Source organism: Lepus europaeus, chromosome 20 (genome assembly GCF_033115175.1).
Source record: "Lepus europaeus isolate LE1 chromosome 20, mLepTim1.pri, whole genome shotgun sequence".
In the NCBI taxonomy this organism is placed as follows: Eukaryota; Metazoa; Chordata; class Mammalia; order Lagomorpha; family Leporidae; genus Lepus; species Lepus europaeus.
In genome coordinates this window covers 24,482,844-24,499,688 of record NC_084846.1, presented here as the reverse complement: position 1 = coordinate 24,499,688, position 16,845 = coordinate 24,482,844, and the positions used below count along the sequence as shown (strand labels likewise).

General features: G+C 45.9%; 2 protein-coding genes across 2 annotated transcripts in view; both read right to left on the bottom strand.

Annotated features, from left to right (window-relative positions):
* ITGB8 (integrin subunit beta 8) overlaps positions 1-7,631 on the bottom strand; it is an 88,589-nt gene extending 80,958 nt beyond the window's left edge. The window contains exon 1 of the mRNA XM_062178579.1: positions 7,490-7,631. Coding sequence (XP_062034563.1) covers positions 7,490-7,616 — 127 coding nt within the window. The 5' untranslated portion in view covers positions 7,617-7,631. The remainder of the gene's footprint in view (positions 1-7,489) is intronic.
* A 428-nt stretch (positions 7,632-8,059) lies between these two features.
* LOC133749369 (collagen alpha-1(I) chain-like) lies at positions 8,060-8,710 on the bottom strand. The gene has a single exon (XM_062178538.1). It carries the CDS (start codon positions 8,708-8,710, stop codon positions 8,060-8,062), a length of 651 nt encoding a protein of 216 aa, XP_062034522.1.
* Positions 8,711-16,845: the final 8,135 nt, after the last annotated feature.

Genomic DNA, 16,845 nt, shown 5'->3' with positions numbered 1-16,845 from the left:
GTAGAAGCCTTTAATCCAGCATGTACGGAATACCATATTCTCAATGACTAGTCCCAGTGGATGTGGTCAATCACTATGAATATTTAACAGCCAAAGAATACGTACATTAGTCAACCTATGTGGAGTAAAAATGGTAGGAATCTCTTATTCAATATGGAACTTAGACCTGCAACTGAGTAGCTCTGAGCAGGGAGAAACATGGTCCTTTGATGATGGAAGCTCTCACTCTACCATGACTTTGTCCCTTTGAGCACTTTTGATTGAACTGTTTCACAGCTATGTCGCAGGTCACTCTCGTTCTCCTTTCCTTTCTGTCTCATAACACAAGTCATGCACCTCTATGACACATTGGAAATCCAATGTGTTACAGGGAGGAGTTGCATTTCAGGTTATTCCCATGAAGCCATGTGTTTTCTCATCCCTTCTCATGCAGAGATAAAAACATCCTTAGTGAGGGGTTCTCGGGGTGAGCTGAGTGAGTGCAGATGCTCCAGAAACAGGAATGCTCTGACCGGGCGCTAAATCTGTAGTCTCCTCTCCACCATTACTCAGTGTGGGCAACAAGGTTACCCAGGGTGGGGTCACCAGTAAGGCACGTGCAGTAAGGTCTGCCATGGGGCAGTCACACTGTAGGCACCGCGTCCAGAAATTCTTTGAAGAAATCATGACCATGATAGAGTCCCAACCCTATCTCTTCTACTTAGAGGCTAGGTGATCTCTTCTGAGCTCTAGGACTATAGCCCTACCTCTCTCATGGTATTACCATAAAGATTAATTTAACACAGTGAACCATTTGTGTCAGTGCATGGCTCAGAGCAAGAACTACTGAAATGTTTGTGCAATTGCATAAGCATTCCATTTCTTTCCACTGCATGCAGAAGCCATTCATTTGTACTATCTTTAGGATATAACTGGAAAAGTTACAATTTTAGAGATTAACAATTAGGTCACATCTTAAAAAGTCCATTAATAGCTGTTCAATTTAGTAAAATGCAATATAAATTAGTATAACATGTTATTTTTCCTATAGATTAGTTTATAATCACTAAATAGCTTCCAGAATATACTTCATTTACAACTAAGAAATATATGAGTACAGAGGACCTCGCAATCCTCCTGCGAGCAAAACTCCTTTAAATATGTAGACTTGGCTGCCACAGGGGCTAGGGTTGGAGGACCAGGAAGGATTGAGTAAATACAATACAAATTGGTAACACACACACAAAGTTGCGAGGTTGTTCAATGAATATATAATAAAAAGACTATGTCCTTGTGTCAGTTGGGCAAGTAGCATTCAAGAAAATCACATGATTTTTATATAAGATTTGCTTGTCAAACTAACAGAAAGGATATCATTCCAAAGACTGAGGATTTTGGAAAACAGGTGCTTTGAAGGATGCTATGAGCCCCTTTCTGAACAAGTACACACAACAGAAAGAATCAAAGGCAACTCAACAAAACTTGATGTCTACATAAAGTCTGGCTCTATATGCTAAAGAACTTTAAATCAAAACAGCAGCCTCTGACACCCACACGAGTGTTCAATAAATTGGCCCTTGGTGGGGGATGGGTGGCTGGACACCAAAGTGAGGAATTTAAGACCAAGTGATTTGTACCTGGATAAAACTTAGCCAGACTCTGAAATGTTAAGGAACAAAGACCAGGTGACCCGTATCATTTATTTTCTGTAAGGAAGTTTCACTCAAAAGTGGGGGTTGCTGGCATCCCATAGGGGTGCTGGTTCTATTCTGGCTGCTCCACTTCCAATCCAGCTCTCTGCTTATGGCTGGGAAAGTAGTATAAGATGGCCCAAGCCCCTGCACTCACATGAGAGACTTGGAAGAAGGTCCTAGCTCCTGACTACGGATTGGCCCAGCTCTGGCCATTGCAGCCATTTGGGGAGTGAACCAGCAGATGGGGCCTCTCTGTCTCTCCCTCTCTCTGTCTGTAACTCTCTCTCTCAAATAAATACATAAAATCTTTAAAAAAAAAAGGAATGTAGGAAGATCAAAAAGTATTGTAGTATTACTATATCATAAGCTTTCTCAGATCTCTCAACAATCAAATTGAAATGAAATTTATTATATTTATCTTGTTAATAACCTATATTAACTGTTACTCAAAAATTTTCCCTTCTTTTCTGGACTATACCTCCTTACTTTTTTTTGGTTTATTTTAATACTAATTTTGTTTGTAGTCTAAGCAAGACATGATTAACTTGAGTAAATAATATAATGCCTTTAAAACTTAAACATACATTTTAAAATATGTTAAAATTATTCTGAGAACTTTTTTATACCTAATCAATTCCACTACTTTTTAGGATTCCATATGTGGTTTTAGCACCTGAGAAAACCTATACTTTTCAAAATTCTCCCAAAAAAGGAAGTTGGAAGGCTAACCCTATTTTATGAATTCTGAATGGCTAAAAAAATTATAGCAAAACTGGCATTATTCAGTAAGCTAGGTCTTCCCTGCATTCATAGTAAATGTAGAAATACTTTTAATTATTTTTCTAGAAGAAGACTGTTATTTAATTTATGATGAAATATACCAGAACTCAATTGTTCAGTTCACCTTGGTTACAAAGACAACAGAGGGCAAGAAACCAAATGAAGCTTTGTCTTGGAATGTGAACAGGGCATCAACCTGAGATAACACTGATAAGAAATTGAGTTCTTATTTATTCAAGAACTATATGCTGAGTACTTTTCACATGGCTGGCATTTTCTTATGAAAGAGAACAAAGTCCCTTTCCTTGTGAGCTGTATTTTAGCTTCAGGGTTGGCAGGATGGGAGAAGGACAGTAAGCAAACGGACACATACATATGAAGGGATGCCAAGGGCCCCCTCTGATATGGTGACACCTGAGTAGATGTTTGGAAGAAGTGAGAGAGGAGTCAGCAAGACATCCCAGGGAACAGCGTTCCAGGCAGAGGGAACAAAAGGCTCCAGATTGGAGGCAGGATTGTGCTTAGTGCATCTAGAGTGTAGCAAGGAACAGTACCACCAGAACAAAGAGAGAGGGAAAGAGAGGATAAGGAGATGAGGCCACACAGTCAACAGAGCTAGCTGCCATAGAGTTGTGGATGCCGTGTGTAGACTTGGCCTTCAACCACGCAGAGATGAAAAGTCATGGAGAGTTCCGAGAGGAGAAGTGACACCGGTTCTGAAAACTTGAGTCTGGCTGCACTGTGAAGTAGAGAGGCCACTGAGCAGGCATTTGAGAGGCTGAGCCAAAGAGGGTGGCATGGACCAAGGTGGAGGCAGTGGGGGTGATGAGCTGACTGTGGAATGTGAGGGAGAGGCAGGAAAGATGAGAACACGGCGTTATCCTCAAGTGCAGGGACACTGCCGTGACATGTACTGAGATGATAAGGATTACAAAAGGAGTACTCTTGGGGAAGAAAACAGGGCTTTCAGCTTTGAATGAATCTAAGCTGATTTACACACAGTTAAGATGTTGAACTGATGTCTGTTCTTATCACTTTAAGAGGTTGCACTGGGCAGTTGGCTGAACTCTCTGCAGGTCAGTGATGAGGTCAGCACTGGAGATTTGTAGCTGTGAGGTGTAAGCCTAGAAATGGCATCTAAAGTCCAAGACTGAGTCAGCTCACCTGAAGACTCACCAGCTAAGGAGAAGAGAAATTCTAAGGAATGAATCCTGGGATGTTTCTACTTTTGGAAGTGGGAGATGAGAAAGAACCAACACCAGAGATGAAGAAGGAGCTTACACAGGGCAGTGTGGGTTCAGGAAGCCAAGGGGAGAAGAGCTGCCATGGAAGATGGGTCACCATTGTCATGTCACTGACCAATGACAGGTCCAGCAGGAGGAAGGCCAAGACTTGGAGAGGTCACTCTGATCTGAAGAGAGCGGGGCTGCACGGATGACAAAGAAAGCCTGGCTGCAATGGATTCAAAGAGAAGCTGCAAAAAAGAATTGGAGCTAGAAGTATGGACACTTCTTTCAAGGACATGTAGCAAAAGGAGAGTGAGTGAGGGACAGGAAAGGCGAGATACTGCAGCAAATATAGACACTGCTATGAGCAATCTAGCAGGAGAGAAACATTGATAATAAAAGAGATAGAGGGAAATCTTTACAATCACAACTTTCCCAAGGTACATCTGCTGGGATCCCACTGGGATAAAGCATTTAATGTGTGTCTGGGGGAGTGGATTTATTCCTGTTATTTTTGTTCCTCTTCCTATGCGCACATACCAAAAAAGCTATTAGATACACATGCTTTTCAAGAAAAAGATTTTTTAATGGAACCAGAATAGATGCATTGAGCTGTAAATGGTTGAAACAGTGACTGTCTTTCCTCTTTCTCCTCCACAGTTCCTCCCTTAAAAGATTGTGAACACTCTTGTGGTCTTAAATTTCATTTTAGAATCCATGTTTTGGAAATTAGTGAGAATGTGTTTCTTATCCAGGAGTGCTTCAATTTACTAGATATAGTTTAGGATAAAGTAATATGAAAGTTTTGCTTCAAAATAACTTAGTTGGGGGAAAGAGATGAACTGGGTGGGAGCAGAGATGGAAGAATTTGGCTTTGATTTAATGATGACTAAAGCCAGGTGATGGACATAAGATGAGTTCTGATATCGTTCTCTCTCCTTCTGTATATGCCTGAATTTTCCATTACATAATATTAAATATTAAAAGAAACACAGGGTCATTATCATGGTTTTTCACCCAAATTTCAAGTGGCAAATATCAGATATTGCTGACAAGAGAAGGAGCTGTTTGGGGGCACATAAAATTTTCTGGCGTTTTTCAAATCATATCAACTACTTTGCTTTCATATACGCAGCAAGCATAGACAACCTTTTAAATGATCAGAAGTCAACTCTGCTGCTTTAAGATAGAATTAATGAGGGTCCTTGTTATGTAAGTAATGTGGAAGACAAGCTGTTTAAATGAAGCCTTGGCTTTCTTAAATATCTGACTACTTTAAGTATGCATAAATAACCCTGAGAACACTTACACTATGAAATATGTTTTGAGGAAAGTAAGCTACGGTCACTGGTCACTAAGGCATGCTAATTTAGTTTATTGTCATTTCAAAGAACAAATAGTTGAGAGTTGAATAGACGGTGAAATTTCATGGCAATAATAGTTTCCACATTTTAAAAAGAAATTGTGATTTCTGAAATCTGTCACTCATACAGCTATATCAAATTTTAGGGAACAAAAGTTCTTTCCTAATCCTTTAAAATAAGTGAAAGTAATATCAAGAGTCGCTACATCAATTCTTCATGTATTAACCACCAGGTAGTCTTTATGTTTTCCGGTTAATCATTAATCAATTTCTAATGTTGTTGTTTCTCTAACTGTTGAAAATTTCCACCAGGGGAGTGAAAAACTAATTTTCCTGTTCATAAGAAACATTTTTATTTTATGAAGAACACCCCTCTGCTCACTATACGTTCATCATTAAATGCACAATGTGTATTTGAGACTTGGAAACGCTGCTTTAAAACGTAAACCCAAAGTGACACTGTTCTCGTAGAGCTTCTGGTCTCTTTTGTGTGGCTTTCTTTAGCCCTCAACGTTTTCCTGGTGTAAACTACTGAGCATGGGAACAAGATTTCCTTTGTAACTGATACCTAAATTTCTATTCTGCTTTAAGCATCTAATTTGCACTGTGAAGACATATAATTTGAGACTTGTAGCTCTATCACGAAAGTACAACAGTTTACACTGATCTCTAATTTTCTGAGTTGTACTGGCTATAATTTAAATTTTTTGCATGTTTTTAACTGCCATGCAAATCACTACACATCACAAACCTTTGTACATTGACAGAGCGGGTAGGGGGGTGGTGGTAGGAAGGATGCCTTGTTCTGATTTCAGATAAGCATTCTCCTTTCAGGTCTGCAGGTGCAAGGAGGCCCATTCAGAAAATTTGCTTCAAGACAGTCTGGTCCCTCCTTGGAAATACAATGCTGTTACACAAGAACTGAACTTACGTTCACAAGCACAGTGACTTTAAAGGAAAAATTTTTAACCGTTTTTAGCAAATTCTAGAGACAAGTAGGACTTCTTCCTCTTTAGTATATATTGGGAATAGAATACACTCTATTCTGTTTTGGTTATTTTACCAGTGTTTACTAAATCTAGAAAAGTACTTTATTACTTATTGCAACAGTATGGAATTATGCACAGTGGAAAATCTGCTAAAACAAATGCATGTTCCATTTAAGAGATAATTGATAATGAATGTTACTTTTTCCTTTGCCTGAAGTTTCACTTAGGTTATAAGCCAAAAAGCAACCGCAAGATAAAAAATTTACTCTGCCTTCATTTCAGATCACTGAGTAAATCTCTCTGAAGCAAATATTAGACAACTGTATACGCAATAATTAAGTGAAGCTAGTTAGTTGTTTCTATTAGACACCCTTATTTATAAGGTTAGGATTTGACCGTTTTAATTAGCTTCAGGCAGAAGCTTGGCACATCAATTCAAAGCACAGGAGTATCAGTCCACCAAACAATCACGATTATTCATTGCGCTTCCCTTGAACCAGAGGGATTGGAGTTAAGTCTCTAATAGCATATAAAGACTCAGTGAGAAAGCAGAGAAAAAGTAATTAAACAAACAAACAAACAAAAAACCTATTCATTGCATTGGTAAGAATAAATATTTTGCCCACATGGGAAACCCAGTAAGAATCCACGGTAAACTGATGGTTATGATGTTTATTTACGTTGTTTTATGATGTGTTGACAAGCCAATACTACTACCTCAAATTTGATTTTGACTGCATAAAAGACCCCAAACACCTTATTCCTGTATTATCTGACTTGAACTTTCCTTGGTGACTTGGGGGAGAGTATTAACATCCCATTTTACAGATGAGAAAAACCAAGTTTAGAACACACTGACATCTCCAACTTCAGGCAGCTCCTATCCGGGCGGACAGCCTGCATTGGTCAGTCCTGGTCCATGATTCTTGGAGACTGAGCTCAGGGAGGGATCGAGTAGCTGGGAAACCGACTTCTTTATTTCATAAAGCTGCAAGCAGGGCTCTTCCTTAAACGCCTTTACTTCATTCAAACTAAGCAGAGAAAAGAAACTTCTGTGTCGAAAAGGACCTGTCCCTCTCACCGTCAGCAAATCGATCCACCGCCTCGGGTCAGATACAAGGTAGCGGTCAGTGGATCCCAGAGCTGGAAGGATGGGCGCACTGGGACCGAGGCGGCACCGGGACCCTCCACTGGCTGCTGCAGACGCACCCCCAAACTTGCGTTCCGTCGCTGCGGGCCCCAGCACCTGAGGGCAACGCGCCCGCAGCGCCCAGCGCAGTTCGCGATCGCCGTCACTGCGGGGCGCGAAAACGCGACACTCGGCCTCCGGGACGCGGCAGCACTCCCCGGCCCCTCGCACCGCCTCCGACGTCTGCCCTTTACCTGCCCGGTCAAGCTGCGGCCGAGGCAGCTCCCGGAGCGCGCCCAGAAGCGAAGGAGAAAAAGCAAACAACTTACCGCTTCGGCCCAGTCCGAGAACAAGTGAGAGCACCCAGGCCGCCTGGAGGAACGCCGCAGGACCTGGCCGGCAGCTGCGCAGGCGGACGAATGCGGCGGGAGGGAGACCCAGAGCCGAGCCGCACATACTGCACAGCGGCCCGCCCCGCGCCCGCCGCCTGGCCGCTCTGGGGACGCGCGCTCGCGCCTCCCGGGCGCACCTCGGGGCCCGGGCCGAGCCCGGCTAGGACGTCTCCAGCAGGCCTGGCAGGCGCTCCCCGGCAGGCGGTGCAGGTACGCGGGCCCCGGCGCCGCTCGGCATCCCAGGGCCCCCGCGGCCCTCCCAGCTCGGCGCGGCCTCGGCCAGCAGCGCCTCCCGCGACGGCCGATGGCCCCTCGTCGCCGACGCGAGCCGGGGCTCCGCAAGCCAGCTCCCGGGACAAAGAAAAGAGCTTTTGTTTCTCGCCAGCCGATGGGGCTTGTGCTGCATAAATCAGCTTAGCGAAGAGCCAAACACAATCAAACCCAAACAAAGCCCGAAGCTGGGGAGGGGGAAACCACCCTAAAGTACATTCGCTGGGTGATGCTGCCTTAGTGGGAGGGGACGCCTGCGAGGCCGGAGGGCGCAGCCATCGGCGCGAGCTCCTTCCACAGGTGGGCAGGAGAGGCCACGTCCCCGGGCGTGCAGCCCCGCGGCCCGGCGGGCCAGGGAGGAAGCTCCGGGCGCCAGCAGCCGGGGAGGCGGCTCCGGGAGCACCCTAGCAGCGCCTGCCGACGCCCGCAGGCTCCGCGCGAGCCATCGCCGCGCCCTGCCTGGCCGCGAGTGGAGCGCACGGCCGCGAGCGCAGGCGGGGAGGTTCTGCCGGGGGGTGCGGGAGCCCAGCCTCGCGGGGCGGGGGCTGCGTGCCCTGGTCCTTGGCTCCAGTGCGCGGCCCGGGCGTCCGCCGCCCAGAGCCCGGGCAGCTGGCGCGCTCGGGGGGCGTGCAGCCGGCCAGGACGCCAGGGAGGCGAGGCCGGCGGCGGGCCGGGGGGTGGGGGGTTGGCGTGGTCCTGCCCCGTTCCCCTCCCCGCCCCGGGGGGCTCCCAACCTGCCCGGAGCGCTGGGCGCGCTCCCAGGCCCGAGTTGCTAGGAGACCGCCCCACGCCACCGAGCCTCGCCCCCGGCAGCCCCGGCGGCGGCGGCGGCGGCAGCGGGCTGCAGCGAGCGCTCGGAGCAGCGTGGGCGGGACATTGGTGAGGCATGAAGTCACCGCGGCCCACACTCGCTCTTTGTTTTGCTCACTCCGGCTCCTCTTCTCCCCCTTGGCTCTGAGACTTGGCCATTCCCCTCGTTCTCAGAGCTCTCGAAGTGCAGCCTCGCAGCGGGGACTCGCACGCCTCCCTCCTCCCCCTGACCCCGGCGGGGAGCGGCGCTCGGCGCTCGGCACGGGGCCGCCACGCCAAGCCTCGAGCGCTCTCCGCGCCCCCTGCGCGCGCGCCTTTGTTCCGAGGTACTCACGGCCCCGCAGCTGCTGCGTGAGGAGTGGAGTCGGGGGCCTCTCCCCGCCCCCGGGCTCCTGCGCTCGGGTCGGGGGCGCCCCCTGGGTCACGCAAAGCTGTCCGGGGCTGCCCAGTCCCGGGAGAGCCGGAGACTTATCGCCAGAGGTGCACAGCCTCAGCCCCAGGCTGGGCAGCCTTGTTTTTTTTTTTTTCTTCCCAGGGTCTGTGGTGATTCTGGACTTTTGCTGGTGACTGCGAGCCCTTTGACCTTAGGCGTCACCTTCCCAGTAACCGGAACACATTAGTTAGGGACCGCAGCAGAGGAGGCGAGAGGGTGTCCTTGCCAATCCAGGCGCCCCGGGAGCTGGGGCTTGTCCGTGCGCCGTCGGGGAAGAGGCGCGCGCCCTTGGGTCCTGTCTCCTGCACCGGAGGAAACCCGGTGCTGGCCTTGGAAACCAGGCAGGGTTTCCAGCTTGAGACTCGGGGAATGGTTCCCTATTCCTACCAGAGAGGGAGTAAGTTTCCCCCGCCTCGAAGTTTGTCCACCAGCAGCTTGGCGGACCTCCTGGACCGGTCCAGCCAGGTCAAGGTGAAATATGCGGGGGTTTCCCCCTGGCCGAATGGTTTCCGCCTTCTTATTTGGAGTTAGAAAGAAAGAAAGAAAAACAAGTCGAAGTCGCGCGCCCTCCTTTTTTCTTTCTGTTTTCTAATTATTAACTGAGCGAATGGAAAGCACCTGGTTAACTAAGTGCAAGGCAGGAAACCCCCCCTTCTCAGGTGTGGACTGCCCGTCGGGGCGCGTGGAAATCGGTGCACACCCCTGGAAGCCGGTTGGGAAATGAACCTTGTCCTGGATCCCCAGAACAGGTGCTTCTGAGATGTCGACTGAGGGATCCAAACCTGAGCCAGGGATCCTCAAATGCAGCCCCACTAGAGCGGTGTACCCTAAATACATGGGGTTAAATACGGAGCGGCTTCCCTTTGCCTTGTTTAGTCCCAGGTTTGAACAGCTGTGACTTTGGAGCGGGACCTTAAAGGAAGGGCTTGAAAGTAACCTGGATGTAGATGACGACTCAATCTCAATTGAGGCTGCGGTTGTGGCAAAACAGGTAAAGCCACAAGAGCATCTCATATGGGCTCAGGTTTCTGTGTGGCCTGGCTGCTCTGTTTCCTATCCAGCTCCCTGCTAGTGGCCTGCAAAAAGCAGTGGAAGGAAGATGGTCCCAGTGTTTGGGGCCTGCCACCCATTATGGGAGACCTGGATGAAGCTCCTGGCTTCAGGGTCGTTTGGGGTGTGAACCAGGAAATGGAAGATATTCTCTCTCTCTCTCTCTCTCTCTCTCCCTCCCCTCTCTCCCTCTCTCTCTCTCTCTCCTCCCATCTCTCTCCCGTTCTCCCCCTTTCCTTCTCTCCTTCTCTATCTGTAACTCTGAGTTTCAAATAAATCTTAATTTTTTTCATTTATTTGAAAAGAGGAGAGAGAGAAAGAGAGAAAGAACTCCTATCCACTGGTTCACTCCTCAAATGCCAGAGCCAGGAACACAGTCCAGGTCTCCCATGCCCGGGGCAGGAACCTGATTGCTTGAGGCATCACGTCTGCTTCCCAGGGTCCACATGAACAGGAACCTGGAGTCAAGAGCCCTACCCTGGAATCCAACCCAGGTACCCTGTTGTCAGATGAGGGCATCTTAACTGCTAGGCTGAACATCTGCCCAGGACTTGAACATCTGAACACAAAAGCAATGCTTTCAAGATGTAATTAGCGACTCTTCAGGGTATCTTCCAGAGAAATCTCAGACATAAGGAATGTAGCCACCCTTGAAAGTGTATTAAGACAAAAGTTGAACTCCTGTAAGGCTGAGTGTCTATGACGTCCACACCGCCTGCTGACTATCACAGCAGAGTTTCAGGATGCATCTTAAATTACTCAGTGAATTAATATGAGAGGAGGGGTGAGAGAAAGAGAAAGAATGTGCCTCTTCAGCTGGTTCCCTCCCCAGATGCCTGCAATGACAAGGAGGGAGGAGGAAGCTGGGGGCTCAGGCTAGGTGTCCCACATGGTTGGTAGGAATCTAATTAATTCCATGAGCCATTAACACCACCTCCCTGGATAAATATGCATTAGCAGGAAGCTAGAGTCAGGAGCTGGAGCTTGGAATCATTCTGATAGAGGACGCAGGATGCCTTAACATGTGTTAACCTGTGTCTTAAGTGCTAGGCTAATGCCTACCTCTCCAAGCATATTTTTAAATCTAATTTTTTAAAAAAAAAATGTTTCTGTGTTGATTTGAAAGGAAGAGTGACAGAGAGAGGGAGAAGGAGAGGAAGTGAGGAAGGGAAAGAGAGCAGGCAATAATTACTCCCCAAATGCATGCAGTAGTGAGTGGACCAGGCCAAAGCCCAAACGGAAAATCTCCATCTGGGTCTCTGACTTGGTGCCAGGGACCCAAGTACTTGATCCATCATCTGCTGTCTTCTCAGGCGTGTTAGCAGGAAGCTGGATCAGGAGGGGATGAACCAAGACTCAAACCTGCACTGAGATGTGGGATGACAGTGTTGCTTACCCTGCTACTCCACAATGCCAGCCCCTAAGTCCAATTCTTGGTGCAGTTTGTGAATGGCAGTTACAGTATTAAATAAAATACAAATAAAAATGGATGAAACTTTGTAAAATTGATACCACATATGCTAGTTTATATTACGTTAGTTATTGCCATAGTCCATTTATTAAGCCAAATTAGATGTGTAGCAACAGGAATAAAAGGAAAACTCATAAATCTGTTCGAGGATATTTTGAAGTCTGTTATAAAGAAAGACTATTTTAAACAAATATTTTTTGGGGTTGGTGCTGTGGTGTAGTAGGCTAAGCATCTGCCTGCAATGCCGGCTGCTCCTCTTCTGATCCAGCTCTCTGCTGGGCCTGGGAAAGTGGTGGAAGATGGCCTGAATCCTTGGGCCGCTGCACCCACATGGGAGACCTGGAGGAGGCTTCTGGCTCCTGGTTTCGGATTGGCTCAGCTGCAGCCATCGCAGCCATTTGGGGAGTGAACCAGCGGATGGAAGACCTTTCTCTCTGACTCTTCCTCTGTCTGTAATCCTACCCCTATTTGAAAGGTAGAGAGATAGAAAGGCAGAGAAACAGAATTCTCCCATGGTTCCCTTTTTGGGAAATGCCCACAACAGCCAGGACTGGGCCAGGGCAAAGCCAGAAGCCAGAAACTCAATCTAAGTCTCCAATGGGAGTGGAAAGGACCCGATTTCTTAGACCACCACACACTGCCTTACAGGATGCACATTAGCAGGAAGCTAGAATTGGAAGCGGAGCTGGGAATCAAACCCAGGCACTCTTGATATTGGATGTGGGCATCCCAAACGGTGTCTTAAATGCTACTGTGAACACCTGCCACAGAAAAAAGACACATTTGAACCCCACACAAATACATGTCTGAATGCCAGTACAGAGATGTTGATGAATAATATAGCATGTTTATTTTTTTTATTTTATTTATTTATTTTTTTTTGACAGGCAGAGTGGACAGTAGAGAGAGACAGAGAGAAAGGTCTTCCTTTTTGCCGTTGGTTCATGTTTTTTTTTTTATTTTTTTATTTTTTATTTTTTTTTTTTATTTTTGAGAGGCGGAGTGGACAGTGAGAGAGAGACAGAGAGAAAGGTCTTCCTTTTGCCGTTGGTTCACCCTCCAATGGCCGCCGCGGTAGCGTGCTGTGGCCGGCGCACCGCGCTGTTCCGATGGCAGGAGCCAGGTGCTTATCCTGGTCTCCCCTGGGGTGCAGAGCCCAAACACTTGGGCCATCCTCCACTGCACTCCCTGGCCACAGCAGAGAGCTGGCCTGGAAGAGGGGCAACCGGGACAGGATCGGTGCCCCGACCGGGACTAGAACCCGGTGTGCTGGCGCCGCAAGGCGGAGGATTAGCCTGTTGAGCCACGGCGCCGGCCCAATATAGCATGTTTTGTCACCACTTCTCAGTGTGAAGAAGTTCAAAATCTGACTACCGAAAAAATTAGCCAGAAGATCCTAGATGTAAGACTGTGGTCCCTGCCATATTATTTAGAAACAAAATATCTGAATTGCAGGCCATGGGGAGAAGAGTGAATTCTCCTGAAATCCTGTGAATCATCTGTAGGGTTTTCTTACAGTAAACACAACGAGTGACCCAGGAACCAAGCGCTTGTTTCCAATAAATGTCATTGGTCGTCATAACTCACCCTTTTTTCCTGTAATAAAATGTGCAGGATATTGTGATGAAATGCACCATCGTCTCCTTCTTCCCAGTACCTGAGCAACTGTAACGGAGAAGTGAGTGTTCCTGAAGACGACAACTTAATTGATTCCAGTTTTTCTACCCTGTTCTGCTGTCTTGCTTTGAAATTTCTGACAGCTAATTTTTCATGGTTTGTGGTAATGAGAACAAGTGAAATTCACAGATAGTCTAAAAATAACATTGTAGCTATTCATTCCAGTCTTCCTACCATCAGATTCTTTGAGTTGTGAATAAGTCATAAAATCAGATGACTTAAATTCCTTCCCTACTCCTTTGACCTTGATTTCTCACTAAATCCCTTTATGGCGAGAATCTAAGACGTCGGTGAGTAGCAGGAGTCAGAGAAGCATCCAGGAAGCTGGTGCTTCCATTGGCTATTTTAACTAGATTTTGCCTAGATTATTGACCTCGAAGTCGCAGCCAAACCCACATTCACTTTTTAATATTATATCTCCCTGAAGCTGAGCTGGGAGCTATCCAGGAGGTTTTCAGTGAAAAGTTCATAAGTTGTGAACTTCTGTCATCTCGAGCTCTCAGGAGACAATGAGTGTTCCAACAAGTGGGATATATTTCTGTGAGTGTGACTTTTAGCTTCTACCAAGGATAAAGAACCTGAGCCACTGAAAGATACTGGTCATGGCATAATCACCTGCAGCCTGATCTTGTGCTGTAATTCTTGGTCCCTATTCCAGGATCTTCAGAATTAGAGCTTGTATGTTGTTCTGGAACCTGCACTGTTAACAAGCCCCTCAGGTGGTTCTTCTATGCACTGATGTTTAAGAACCTCCTACTGTAATGGGCTAAGGCAGAGTGTCCTCCTCGCCCTCCTACCTGTTTACTGACAGAGTCCAGGCTCAGGTGCAAGTTCAAAGAAAGATGAATTGCTGAGGACAGCATCTTTTGCCAAGGAAGTCTTTGGATGATTGAGTCTATGAGATGTTAATGTTTTCTTAAACAAGACTTCTGTGATTAAGCTTGGGAAATTCTTGGTTAAAGTTTTAAAGTCTTCACTGGAGAAATTTCCAGAAATTCAAGTAGACCAAAATGCAATGAAATTCTCCAAATGAGGTAAACCCTTCATTCACAGAACATTTCACAGATTCATTTTCCATGAGCTATTCCCATTTTACAAATGTGGACACTGAGACCCAGACTGGCAAAGAGAAATGACTTCCTGCCTTCAAGGGAATTGCTGAGCAGGTGTGAATCAGAGAGCTGATTCTTCCCCACCATGCTGTATCTGAGACCGCCACACCCCTATCAGAATGGTCAGAAATACAAAATATTGACAACATCAAATGCTGGGAGAATGTAAGGCAACAGGAACTGTTCTTCACTGCTGTTGGGAATGCAGGAAGGTTCAGCCCTGTGGGGAGACAATGTGACAGTTTTTTAAAAATTACTTATTGTAAAGGCAAAGAGAGATCGATCTTCCATCTGCTAATTCACTCTACAAATGGATGCAAGGGCTGGGGCTGGAGCAGAAGCTGGGAGCCTAGAGCTCCATTCATTTGGGTCTCCCACGTGTGTGGCAGGGGCCCAGGCATGTGGGCCATCTTCAATGCTTTCCCAAGCACATTAGCAGGGAGCTGAATCAGAAGCCTGGCAGCCAGGACTCACTGGTGTTCAGTTATGAGATGCCAGCATCTTAGGCAGTGGCTTAACTCATTGCACCACAACATCAACCCCAGTTTGGCATTTTTTTTTTTTACCAAACTAGATAATCCGGCAATCATAATCCTTGATATTTGCACAGAGGAATTGAAGACTATGTTGACACATAAACTTGCACATTTTTACAATAGTTTTAATTATAATTGCTCAGATCGGGAAGCAACCAAGATGTCCTTCAATAGGTGAATGGATAAAAAAGCTTTGGCATATCCAGAAAATGAAATATTAATTAGTGCATTAAAAAAAAGAGCTATCAGGCCATGAAATGACATGCAGGAAGCGAAGTGCTTGTTACTGAATGAAAGAGGCCAACTTGAAAAGGCTACATACTATATGATTCCAACCATATGACATTTTGGAAAAGGCAAAACTTTGGAAGCAGTAAAAGGTATGGCTGTTAGGGGATGGGGGGGAGGAGGAGGATCAGTAGGCATAACACTGGGGATTCTCAGGGCAGTGAGAGTATATTCTGAGAGATTCTATAGGGGTGGGTATGTAGCACTAAGCACGTCTCACAACCAATAGAAAACACAACACCGAGAGTGAACCCTAACTCAGCTATGGACTTCGGGTGATATTGATGTGAAAACGTGGATTTGTCAGTTGTAACAAATGTGCCAGTGCAGCGTGGGATATTGGCAGCAGGAGAAGATGGCTGTGTGTAAGCGGGTCAGGATATGGCCAAGCTCTTTAGGTCTTTTTAACTTTCATCTCAATTTTGTTGTGAACCTAAAACTGCTCTACAAGACACGATGCGTAACCCTCCCCACACATGACATCATGAATGACACAAGTCAGATCTCACCTCATGCTATCCCAAGGCTCTTTGCAATGGTAATCTGGATTATTTTACTTTCATCCTTTAAACAAAACGGAAAATACACAAATACTTACTCCAACACTTGTATATTCTCATAAAGAATAACATCAAATGTCTGATTTTGCTGAGTACCTAACTTTCCCTTTTTGATAACAATATAATTCTTTTCTCTCCTTAAAAGATATAGTGAGTATATCTTTACATAGAAGCCTACAATCCTAGCATTCTTTATCACAATTTAGTTTTACATGTTCTTAATCAGACAAAGTTGTTCTAGCATCTTTCAGCTGCAAGTCATGTGGTGTACAAGTGGACGAAAGCTTTCCTTATTTGCACATGCTGGGGACACACGTGTTTATTACTGCCTTCCATATAAAAATTAGCATGTTAAACTTACACGTAGTTAGCAAGGTAAATTAACATGTAATAAGTATTAAGTGTTACTGCTTTATCACTCAGTATTCTAAATGTACAGGAGTGCTACAGGCCCACAGCTGGTTCCCCCAAATAGAGTATTAGCTGACATCGTAAAGACAACATGTCCCCACTGACATGGTTCAGCTGGTGAGCCGCATGGTATGTGTACATCGTTACACAGTGAAACTGAGTGAGCCCGTAACTAGAATTCTCCCTCTCCACATTTTCTCATGATCGCATAGCCTCTGGAGAGTGAAGTCACTGCAGCATTTAAATTATTCTAATCAAATTCACATGGAATTTCTATACTTGGACTACAGCCTTTCTCAGCCCCCTTCTCCAATTTCAAAATTACTTCATGTTTCACCTTGGAGAATGTGACCTTTTAACATAGCGAGGAAATTCTTTGTATATTGGGCACAAGATATTCAGCTGAGTCACTCATTTAATAAACATCTAAATATTTATTGAACATTTACTGTATGTAAAATGATAGGCCTTATGGAAAATACAAGCATTCATAAAGCCCAGTTGCATGTCTCAAAGATGTTATAATGTGGCTTGGAAATAATAGACAACAATGAAGATGACTCAGTTGATAAATTGCTAAGTAGACCAGCTTAGGAACAGATTCTCGTATCTGTAGTAATAGTGTTAAAATAAAACATGATTTGGAAGTCAGCGGGAAGGGGATAAGTTATTTAA